This window comes from Aquarana catesbeiana, linkage group LG03 (assembly GCF_042186555.1).
Source record: "Aquarana catesbeiana isolate 2022-GZ linkage group LG03, ASM4218655v1, whole genome shotgun sequence".
Taxonomy (NCBI): Eukaryota; Metazoa; Chordata; class Amphibia; order Anura; family Ranidae; genus Aquarana; species Aquarana catesbeiana.
The window spans coordinates 598,244,867-598,257,484 of record NC_133326.1 but is presented as its reverse complement, the minus strand read 5'-3'; the positions used below and the strand labels follow the sequence as shown (position 1 = coordinate 598,257,484).

Sequence of the window (12,618 nt, the reverse complement as noted above, 5' to 3'; positions counted from 1 at the left end):
GAGCACAACTCAACGATACTTGAACAAAAAAGAGCTGAATGGTTGAGCTGCCAGAAGGAAGCCTTTACTGCGCCAATGCCACATAAAAAGCCAATGAGGCATGTCAAGGTGTTGTTGGGCATATTGTATTGTAACCAGGCTTTTTTCTGGAACTTGTACAGTAAAGGCTTCTTTCTGGCAACTTGACCATGCAGCTCTTTTTTGTGAAAGTATCATCATATTGTAATATAAATGGAAAAGAACTGCGCTTTAGGGCCTGGCTATAGGATCAGAAAGCACAGGTTGCTGCCTCCCTTTCCACAAAGTCCCTAATAAGGTACCTTGTACAGTATATGAAAGTAAAAAGTTAGGGTATATTGGCGCTACCTATAGACATTAAATACTGGGATAGCCTATGCATATATCCCCCCTTATTTTTTACAACTTGTGGTGATAAGTCTGTGGGGTATATGAATTATCTAAATTCCCCTTATAGTATGAGTGATACCCCAGCAAACACAAAATATGTCTACTAATCATATAACACACGTCAAATGTCGCACAACTTAGATAGTTCTACAGCATCTAGAGAAAACGCCAGAGGCTATATTCCATTATGTGCATTTGCTGAAAGCCATATACCAATGCGGTGATGTGCGTATAGGTTATATGTATTAGATTAATACCCTATGCGTTTTGGGTATAACTTAAAATCGCATACAGACAAAACAGCTAATAAAAGACATCCAGCAACTAGATTTCCAACATATATTATGGCAGTCCATATACTGATGTTCCTATGGCAATTTCAGATTGGTGAGTAGGCAACCAAAAGGGGGAGCACGAGAGTCACCTGACAAATTGATTCATCACCAAAGTCACCATTGGGAATCTGAAATTGCCATAGGAACATCAGTATATGGACTGCCATAATATATGTTGGAAATCTAGTTGCTGGATGTCTTTTATTAGCTGTTTTGTCTGTATGCGATTTTAAGTTATACCCAAAACGCATAGGGTATTAATCTAATACATAAAACCTATACGCACATCACCGCATTGGTATATGGCTTTCAGCAAATGCACATAATGGAATATAGCCTCTGGCGTTTTCTCTAGATGCTGTAGAACTATCTAAGTTGTGCGACATTTGACGTGTGTTATATGATTAGTAGACATATTTTGTGTTTGCTGGGGTATCACTCATACTATAAGGGGAATTTAGATAATTCATATACCCCACAGACTTATCATCATATTGTGCTCCTTAAAAACAACCACACCATCTTTTTCCAGAGCAGCCTGTATTTCTCCTGAAGTTACCTGTGGGTTTTTCTTTGTATCCCGAACCGTTCCTGTGGAAGTTGTGGCTGAAATCTTTCTTGATCGATCTGACCTTGGCTTGGTATCAAAAGAGCCCCTAATTTTCCACTTCTTAATAATTGATTAAACAGTATTGACTGGCATATTCAAGGCTTTGGATATCTTTTTATATCCTTTTCCATCTTTGTAAAGTTTCATTACCTTGTTACTCGGGTCTTTTGACTGTTCTTTTCTACCTCCTCGTGGCTCAGTGTCTAGCCTGCTTAGTGCATCCATGTGAGAGCTAACAAACCCATTGACTATTTGTTAGAGCTGCACAATTAATTTGTAAAAAATCGTGATCTCGATTCGACCCCCTGACAATCTCTCATGCAGATTTTGCCGATTTTTTTCATATAAACAAGTGGAGAGACTTTATCTGCTCATTCAGCTGTCAAAAGAAAGCATCTGGGCAGCCTGCCAAGTCTTTAACTTGAAACATTGTAACTAAGCTTCCTTCTTGATCAAAGGGATAGAACTTCTGTGTAAATAAATAAATAAATAATCCTGCAGTCTGCCAAGTTTTTCAACAAGGTGTACATGCAGGAAGTTTAACCACTTAAAGCGGAAGTAAACCCATCCATAAAACTGTTTCATTTCTGGCACGTGCCAAAAATGTAACACTCCCATTGGTTGTGCTCTCAACCAAACTGTCAAACCATCCAATGGCTGGTGTCTAAACTGATCACATGTGCAGCATCATGGCAGTTGTAGATTAAACAGAGGCCAAGATGGCAGCTTCCTTGGCCTGAAAGCGATAGGGGGGGGGTTACTTACACTTTAAAGTCTAAATCTTTTTCTGACACTTCTTTCTTAAGTTAAAATCAATATTTTTTGCTAGAAAATTACTTGGAACCCCCAAACATTATATATATTTTAGCAGAGACCCTAGGGAATAAAATGGCAATTGCTGCAATATTTTATGTCACACTGTATTTGCCAAGCTGTCTTTCAAATGCAATTTTTTAGTAAAAAAATACACTTCAATGAATAAAAAAAACCCCGAAACAGTAAAGTTAGCCCAATTTTTTTTTTTGTTTTAATATGAAAGATGATGTTACTCCGCCAGAATCGTGAGAGAATCTAAGCAAAAAAATCGTGATTCTCATTTTAGCCAGAATCGTGCAGCTCTACTATTTATACACGTCACTAATTGTGATTTAAAAAGCCACAAATGTGGGAAATTAACCTTTAATTGCCATTTAAACCTGTGTGTGCCACTTTCTGTGTCCGTACCAAGGCCAAACATTCCAGGGTATATAAACTTTTGATCAGGGTCATTTGGGTAGTTTCTGTTGTCATTATGATTTAAAAAGAGTAAACACAGTTAATTGATAATAAATGGCTTCAGCCAAACACTAACCATGAGTGAATGAAATGTTTTTGTGTAAGGCTTCATGCACACTGGACCTTAAAATAACGTTATAAAAACGACAGTAGCTTTGCAGTGAGTCTTTCAAAGTTTAATGCTAACGTTTTTTTTTTTTTTGAGTTCATTCACAAACTTTTCTTCTCAGCATTACATACTCACATATTGTGTGTAATATGTCCGCCTGTGTCAGATTTCGTCGGAAAGAATAACTTATATTATTCACTGCAGGCGGTTTCCATCTGATTTGAAGCCCACAAGCATTTATTTCCTGGATGCGGTGAATGCTGTGCTCCCAGCATTCACCGCTCGTTCCCGCACATGCTCAGTGGCATCCTGGGAAGCCTGAGACTAGCTCCCAGGAGTCTGGGAGAGGCTAGAAACACACCTACTCCCATGGGAGCAGAACCAGGAAGTGCAAAGAAGAATAGAAAAATAAAAGGTAATTACGGCGATTTAAATTTTTTTAAAGGGCATGTCAGCATCTAGGCAAGGAAGAGAATACTTACAGATATTGTTCAAAATTTGGGTGGAACCCCGCTTTAACCTTCTCTTAGCGTTGACTATTTTTTTCTTCCAGCTGCATTGTCCTGCTCATCGGTCATGGCTTCTCACATGATTTCAGCCCTTCTCCTCCACAAACACAAAACTGTGAGTATATTGTACATTCCTGGAGGGAATTCAGAACCTTAGAAGTGATTTGTGCTATGGGATGGGACACGTGTAACTCTTTAATGGATGACTGTTCACAAAATCATATCCCATGCCGTATTTGGGTTACGTGACACATTTTCCCCAAATATCGAATGTGATCCTGAAAATGTCAATCCACTATATGCAGCATTTACCTAAAGGAAAAACACTTGGTAAATACGGCATAAAACAGCGTTGAAGTCAATTCAATTAAAGTAAATAAATGCATGTGTTAAATAAGTAGGTCCAGGTATGTGAAATTTATGGAACTTTGAGCTGGTTGGAAAGTAGCCGGCGCCTGTCGGCATCCTGGACAACCACTGAATAGGTGACAGTTAAGAAGCAGACACCCGCTGCTTTCTAAACAACCATGACCCATCTGCTGTCAGTGGAATTCCATTGCACAAGCAAAGGTTACCTTCAGTGGAAACTGCATGTCAAAACAGTCAGTTAATTCACAGATATAGGGAGCTGAAGGCAGAGGTGGACCATGTCTCCAGGCTACCCCTATGCAAGACCAAAAGTTTCCTCATTCTACTCCTAGCCAGGATAAGACATTCACTGTGTCTCAAATGATGGCTAAATAGAGATGAGCCGTGTCATAAGCTACATGATATCTTGTAGCTTATGACACACCAGCTGCACAACTGGTATGTCAGCCGCTAGCTGTATAGTCATGTGAAAAAGTACACCCTATGGAAATTGTTGACTTTTTAAAACATATTTAAAAATGCAAACCCTGGGGAGGGGGGTTTTGTGTTTGAGCTGCATTTTTACATGCCCCCTACTGCTCCCTCTTAAAGCAGAACTTTACCGATAACATCCTGATAAAAAATGTTCTGTAGAAAGTAACGTACATTCCAAAAGTAGTGTTTGCTGTAAATTGCCTCCATCATTGCTCCGGTTTGCTGGGAGCTGCTATTTTGCTGAAGCCCAGAGCCCCTGAGCAGCAGTAAATCCTTGGGCTGTCAACCTTTAGTGGCTCTGATTTTGAGCGTAGTACCTGAGAATAGAAAACAACTGAGGCTGTGCAGAGCAGGGTGAGGAAGTGCATTATTGGACTTTGAACCGAAAGGCACTTACTTTTAATATTTTATACAGCAGGATGAGGCCGTGCATTATTGGACTTTAAACCAAAAGGCACTTATTTTTAATATTTTACACAGCTGTACCTGTAAATAGGTAATGCTTTGCCTGTCATCTTCCCTGTCGCATTCGTAGGCATCACCACCTGCCAAACATAACCTATCCAACTTAACAACTGCTTGCAGGTTTTTAGGGGTTAAAACAGACAGTGAGGAGGTAACAAAATGCCTACTCACCGTCTGTCAAAAGATCTTTAAAAAATTATCCACTTAAGAAGATGAAACTAGTGTAAAAAAGCCCTAAAGCCCCCAGAAAAAAAAGATTGTAAATGCCTGTGTGTTTTGCAAGGAGCTTAGAAATGTCACATTTTTTTAAAATCAATCATTCCACATTTCAGTGTAAGAAAATAAATTCGCAAGTGTTAAAGATTTAAAGCGCCTGCTAATTTGTTGAAGACCAGCCAGCCCAGGAAATCAAGCCCATGACCTAGATATCTGAAGTTTAAATAAGGCAGATTCCACCAGTGCAGATTAGGTGTCAGTCATTAAAACCTCCTCAAGTACACCTGATTCTGTAGTCATGGATTTCGAATGATGGTAAATTTGTACTTTGCCTTTTCAATTAGACAAATCTGCTTTTTTGTTAATCTACACCAGGGATATGTAATTAGCGGACCTCCAGCTGTTGCAGAACTACAAGTCCCATGAGGCATAGCAAGACTCTGACAGCCACAAGCATGACAGGCAGAGGCATGATGGGACTTTTAGTTTTGCAACAGCTGGAGGACGGCTAATTGCATATCCCTGATGTACACCATGAAAATGAATACACCATATCCATTGCCTATGCAAATATGTTAGAGTCAATCATTTCCATAGGGGAGAAGAGGACGACGGGGCTGCTCTGTGCAAAGCCACTACACAGAGCAGGTAAGTATGATATGTTTGGTATTTTTTTTTTTTTTAAAGAGATTTTAATATCACTTTAAACCTGTTGTGTTCTTTTAGGGGGTCTCCCTATCAAGACTGCTTTCTGAATTTTCTTCAATGACAGAAGATATCCTCCTTCATGGATTTGACTTGGGGTTTTCTGGTCAGCGCTGGGACCTGCTTCGCCACAGTCTCTACATGTTGCGCAGCTGCGTGACCCTATTTTCAGTACCATCCATTGATGTATATGTACTCTGTCAAGAATCACATGACAGCATTAGGGATCTGGCACAAAGGAGTGCCACCTTGCTCCCTGTCTTCCTTTATGAGGCTGTAGGAGGTTAAGTAGCTCAAATTCTGGTTCAGCGGTTTAAAATATTTTTTTTCAAATTTAACAAGCTGTGAAAATAGACAGAATATTTTTTTTTAGAAAAAAAATAGGTAAAGTATAAATTGTGGCATTTATAATACCATATCTGTCAGTTTGTGTTGTGATTGTATGCCTTTTATCACAATTTCAATTGGTTTTGTGCATATTTACTAATTGGTTAAACATTTGTGAACACCTGACCATCACACATAGATTATATATTCAGAAATATGTAAATGCCCCTTCAAGTTGAGGTTAGGTGTTTCCAGTGAAGTGTACTGTTGCTGCTATAGTATACAAAGGCATGTTCAACATTGAAAAAAAAATATTAAAGCACATGTTTTTGCAGAGAAAAAAATGTGCTTTTATTATTATTATTATTTTATTTATTTTTTTACATGAGCCTGCAAAGCATTGCACTGGCGATCAGTGGATTGTGGGTGCAATGTCAGGTTCCTGTAAGCTCTTCCTCCTTCTCTCTGCCCATACCTCTGTATGGGCTGTCCGTTGGAGAGCTGGAGGAAAATTCAGTGGACTATGGGTGTGCTGATTACTGCACATAGTCTATTGGGAACTACAAGACTGTCTGCCGAGGTTGCAGACAAGACTTCTAGTTCATTCCTTCACAGATCCCTGTAAATGAATAATGCTACTGTGCCCCTGTGTACAAAGCTAGCCCCAAAAGGGCAAGGCTTGACGAGTTTGGTGTGGAGGCACTCCAGTGGCCTGCACCAGAGCCCCAACCTCAACCGTACTTACCACCATTGGGATGAATCTGAATCAATTCCAAGTCAGGTCTTCTCGTCAAACATCTGTATATGACGCACAAACTTTTTGGCTGATGCTTCAACAGGCATACACCGTAACCTTCTGGAGAGCCAGAAGAGTGGAAGCTTTAACAGCTGCAAAGGGGGGTCTATTCCATACTAATACCCATAATTTTGGAATGGAATATCCATCAACATGATACAAATTGTAAGAGATGGGAAGCGGAACTGATAGTAGCAATGACAGACCAGACACAAGACTGGAACACACAGGAACAGTCCAAGCAGGTTTGTCCTGCACTTTTGTTCTGCAAAGCAGCAAACACAGGTTTGATGTAGGAGGGCTTTATACAGCAAGTCCATAGTATAAAGCAAATCATCTGTTTGTTCGTGTCACTGATTAAACTTCAGTTCATGACTAACAGTATGCCTCGCAATGGATTCCCCAAAATCAAGCAGGCAGCTCATGTACCTTGTTAGCGTTTTGCCAGCAGTGGGTTCTCACAGCAGAGAGTGAAATTGAGAGAGCCCTCCGCATCAGTCAGGCTTTATCTCACCCAAAGCTCATCAAAGCTACTGGGCTCCAAGACCATGACCAAAACTTAGGATTTAAGCAAACAAAAAGTTGAATTTCTTTATATCAAACACAAACAATGACACTCTTCACTAATGGTAGGTAAGAGACCTAGGTGACACATATACATCATCCACAATCCTGCCAGCCAGTGCCTCATGAAGTGTAATAGTGGGGTGTCCACAAACTTTTGCCCGTATAGTGTATACCTGACATACTGTATTTGGCAATATTTTTAATATATTGATACAGAATGGGTGCTGATCATGATATTTCGCTAAGTACAAAGAAAGTTTAATTCAAAATGCATCCATGTTGCTCCTAGTACAGTAACAATTTTCAAATACTTTTTTTCCTTATACCTGCAGCCTGCACTTTGCATGCCTTAATGGCACAACTGCCTACTCTTTGTGTGACGGAAATTTTCCTAACCGAAGAAGAACTGACTGAAATGATGATGGCTCTCTGTTCCCTGCTTTCCAAAAATATCCTCCTCCAGCCAGTATGTATGGTTAAATTCCATCTCAAGCCACAAAGGTTTTTTCTTGTTTGGATAAAGGGAGCAAGAATTGGAATCTCTCAATGTTTTTTTTTTTTTATGCCTGGGTCTACATTTGGGATGTTCCCATTTCTGGTGACAGGTGGCAGACTGAATAGGAAGTGAAGGGAAATCTCTCTTATCCCCCAATGGAGACACAGATGGCATTTAACCCATTCCTGCCTCTCTGCCCTTTAAGGCTGGCCATAGATGGTTTGGATCTCAGTCGGTTTATCAGGAACCGGCTGAGATTCTAAACATTAACAGGCTGCTGAATGGGCCAAGTTGATCGATCATAGGCACTAGCGATAATCACTGTCTTCCCCGACTGGAAGAAGACAATTACTCGGCAGGAGAGATTCCCCTGTCAACACTGTCTGTGTTGATGGGAGAATCATGCGGAACACAAGCGAATCTGGCCGGCTTGTTGTACCAAGTTGCAGAAAAGAAATTTGCATTGTCTATGGCCAGCCTATAAGCTTCTAAATGCCAGGAGGTGGGCATTTGGGTCATGTGACTGATGTGATTGGCTGTCACAGTAGTCACATGGTTTGAAAGTTCCTTGATTGCAAGTATGCTTTAGGAGCTTTCCTGTTCCTGCCGGTAACTGTGCTGGGAGCGCACATTCTCAGCATAGAAAATTGCTTACATAGCATGTCATTCAAGCTCACATGCCAAAAGGCTGCATATATGCGTACCATCAGCGGGAAGAGGTTAGAACCTGACATGGTTTGAAGTAGGATAAACAAGACTGGTCCAGACAGAATTTTCAGTGAAAACGGTTTAATGATAACAGCTGGTGTTGGGAACAAGCAATTGAGCTTTATAAACAAATCAAACCAAAGCACTATATCGGCTACATTATGATTGGTTGTCAAGGCTTACATCAATTTTCGCCAACCATAAATGTGCTATTTATTATACATTTAGATGCCAATTTAAATGTATCTATTACAGTCCTTGACAAAAACTATACCTTATCTATCTTTTATTAAAATCTGCACCTACAGAGAGTATGGTTCCAGCTTATCAAACACTGTTAAGACTTCTCCATCTTAAGGGCAGCAGTGAGTTTACAACTTTGTCTGGCTTTATGGCCATTTTCTTTACCCCAGCCACCTGTAAGGGCACATGCTAAATTACTTTAAAGTTTAATTTATATAAATCATCATATATAACAGTGTATATGTGTGCTAGATAGATAGAGATATACAGTGCCTAGAAAAAGTATTCATACCCCTTGACATTTTCCACATTTTGTCATGTTAAAACCAAAAATGTAAATGTATTTTATGTGATAGACAAACACAAAGTGTCAGGAAACTTATAAATGGTTTTCAATTTTTTTTTTACAAATATGTGAAAAGTGTGGTGTGCATTCAGCCCCCCTGAGTCAATACTTTGTAGAACCACCTTTCGCAATTACAGCTGCAAGTCTTTTTGGGGATGTCTCTACCAGCTTTGCACATCTAAAGAGTGAAATTTTTGCCCATTCTTTGCAAAATAGCTCAAGCTCTGTCTGTGAACTGCAATTTTCAAGTCTTGCTACAGATTCTCAATTGGATTTAGGTCTGGACTTTGACTGGGCCATTCTAACACATGAATGTGCTTTGAGCTAAACCATTCCATTGTAGCTCTGGCTGTATATTTAGGGTCGTTGCGCTGTTGGAAGGTAAACCTCCGCCCCAGTCTCAAGTCTTTTGGAGACTCGAACAGGTTTTCTTCTAAGATTGCCCTGTATTTGGCTCCATCCATCTTCCCATCAACTCTGACCAGCTTCCCTGTCCCTGCTGAAGAAAAGCATCCCCACAACATGATGCTGCCACCACTATGTTTCACGAAGGTGATGTGCAGTGTTCATTTTCTGTCACAAATAGCGTTTTGCTTTTAGGCCAAGATTCAATTTTGATCTCATTTGACAAGAGCACCTTCTTCCACATGTTTGCTGTGTCCCCCACATGGCTTCCCGTAAACGGCAAACAGGACTGCTAATGGCTTTCCTTCAACAATGGCTTTCTTCTTGCTACTGTTCCATAAAGGCCAGATTTGTGCAGTGCACAACAAATCATTGTCCTGTGGACAGATTCTCCCACCTGAAGTCTGGATCTCTACAGCTCCTCCAGAGTTACCATGGGCCTCTTGGCTGCTTCTCTGATTAATTAATTCTCTCCTTGCCTGGCCTGTCAGTTTAGGTGGACAGTCATGTCTCGGTAGGTTGCAGTTGTGCCATACACTTTCCATTTTGGGATGATGGATTTAACAGTACTCCATGATATGTTCAAAGCTTGGAATTTTTTTTATAACCTAACCATGCTTTAAACCTCTCCATAACTTTACCCCTGACCTGTCTGTTGTGTTCCTTGGCCTTCATGATGCTGTTTGTTCACTAAGGTTCTTTAACAAACTGACCATGAGGGCTTCACAGAACAGCTGTATTTATACTGAGATTAAATTACACACAGGTGTACTCTATTTTCTAATTGGTTGACTTCTGAAGGCAATTGGTTCCACTAGATTTTAGTTAGGGGTATCAAAGTAAAGGGGGCTGAAAACAAATGCATGCCACACTTTTCCAATATTTATTTGTAAATAATTTTGAAAACCATTTATCATTTTCCTTCCACTTCACAATTATCTGCCACTTTGTGTTGGTCTATCACATAAAATCCCAATAAAATACATGTACGTTTTTGGTTGTAACATGACAAAATGTGAAAAATTTCAAGGGGTGTGAATACTTTTTCAAGGCACTGTATATACACCCACAGTATATATATACAGTCAATCCAAGTGACCGCACTTCGAAAAGGGTCTTGCTCAATGTATGAAGTTTATTTTATTTTCAGTGCATATACATTAACAGTTTCCAACGTTCCTGCTCTGTCAGGTGCATGTATAACTGACTAACTACAAAAGCTCAGTAAGGAAGATTGTAGCCACATTTTGATGTGGTTCCCTATGCCCAGTTTCACTCCAGAGCTCAATTTCCTGTAGGTTATGGGCCAATTGTCCGGAGTGGACCTGACGATCCATCTGACTTCCAAGACCAGATAGACCTTGAAAAGGTGGATGTCCATGCAGATACTGGACACTGGGATATATTTTCCTCCAATGAAGTAGAAGGTCTTGATGGAAGATGCCAGTCTGTCAGGCTGGTGAGATGTTGTGGAAAACCTCTTGGCTCAGGGAATGTGGTCATCAGAGGAGTGGAAGTTGCCAGTCAACATCCTGGAACTTTGGACAATTGAGCTGGCCCTCTCTGTGGTCTGTCTGCCTTCAGGGTGTCCCTGTAAAGGTGTAGTTAGACAATGTCCACAGCTGTGGCATGCATCAACCATCAAGAAGGAACAAGTAGTCCCTGCTCAGGAAGAAGCAGACCCAATCTAAACTTTTCCTTCACTTCTGCTTCTTCCTCGCCTGTGAAGGGCATTCCAGTGATTCTTATAGCACTAGCACCTGCTTGGTCAAGAAGAACGTGATATGAAGACATTGTAGGTCTCTTGGGAAACAATCTTGACCTGTGGGCTCTTCTGGGTTTGCCAGATTTGCTGTCAGAGGGTCCAGTCTTCCATCCTGCTTTTTTTTTTGCCTGGTATAAGGCTTGTAAGTTTCATCCCCCAACAGTATGTCATGGTGCACATTTTGGTTTTCCTTCAGTCTGATGTGGAGATGTCTCTGGCTTTACAGCGGTATTAAGCCCAAAACCAAAAATGTATTATATTGCAGCTTACCAAACATTAGATGTGCTGTCTGCGTCCATTTTCTTTTCTTTTGCTTTTTACACCTGGTCATCTGGCCAGTAACACCACTCCTGTATTAGTGGGACACGACTTTGGATAAATGAGCACAGGAGGCACAGCAGACAGTAGCAATAATAAAAATGCCATAAATCTATCCCCTATTTTGTAGACGCTTTAACTTTTGCTTATCTCTTTTTTCTTTCTTTTCTTTTTTTTTTTTTTTTTTAACCAAAAATATGTAGAATACATATCAGCCTAAACTGAGGAAAAAATTAGTTTTTTTGAAAAAAAAAAATGCGGGATATTTATTATAGCAAAAAGTAAACGATATTGTATTTTTTTTTCAAAATTGTCGCTCTTCTTTTGTCTATACCTCAAAAAATAAAAAACACAGAGATGATCAAATACCACCAAAAGAAAGCTCTATTTGTGGGAAAAAAAGGACATCAACTTTGTTTGGGTACAGCGTTGCACGACCAGGATAAGGTGGTGTTGTGGCCTGGGTCCTCTTTCCACCTGAATCATGACATCATGTCATACTTTTGTCCCAAGCATCCTAAAGAGAAGGTGCTTTTGGATGTTGTTTGAGTGTGTCTAAGGACTACAGCTTTGTTTCAACAGTCTGATTCCCTGTTTTGCCTGAGGGTCCTCTCAAGGTCAGGCTGCTTCTTGATCCAGGAATTCTAGGTGGATTAATTGGCTAATTTTCTTAGGCCTATGGTATCAAGGGCAGGTCCCTCCCTTCCCGGTCAAGGCCCATTCCACCAGGAATTTCTGGCCTATTCAGCATCAAGCTTCTGTTGATGTTTTTAAGGCTGCTACCCGGTCTTCTCTTCACACGTTTATGAACTTTAACCACTTTGTAGATGCCTGTTTTATATTTTATTAAAATAAAAAAAAAAATACAAAAAAGAAAGAAATTACACTCTTCAAAGTATACATATCTCTGTAAGACAATGATGATCCCCAATTTTGACTCCACCCCAGTACCCCCCCCCCCCCCCCCGCAGGTCCTTTTTTCTCCGAAACAAGCATAACGACAAAAAGTATAGTTGTGCATATATTAAATCATGATGACTTCAGCAAATCTCTCAGATTTTTTAAAGGCTTCCCATTTGACCCATCTACCTCCACTGTCTTCTTGACCCCTTAACAGGGAATCAGCTGCCTCAGTCTTCTCTAAAATATAAATTTCATTTACCCTTGAAATC

The 12,618-nt window shown here is 40.2% G+C and overlaps 1 protein-coding gene across 1 annotated transcript in view; it reads left to right on the top strand.

Annotated features, from left to right (window-relative positions):
• GPAT2 (glycerol-3-phosphate acyltransferase 2, mitochondrial) overlaps nucleotides 1-12,618 on the top strand; it is a 208,070-nt gene that overhangs the window by 151,700 nt on the left and 43,752 nt on the right. The window contains exons 10-12 of the mRNA XM_073623599.1: nucleotides 3,291-3,361; nucleotides 5,497-5,758; nucleotides 7,498-7,631. Of these exons, the coding sequence (XP_073479700.1) occupies nucleotides 3,291-3,361; nucleotides 5,497-5,758; nucleotides 7,498-7,631 (467 nt within the window). The remainder of the gene's footprint in view (nucleotides 1-3,290; nucleotides 3,362-5,496; nucleotides 5,759-7,497; nucleotides 7,632-12,618) is intronic.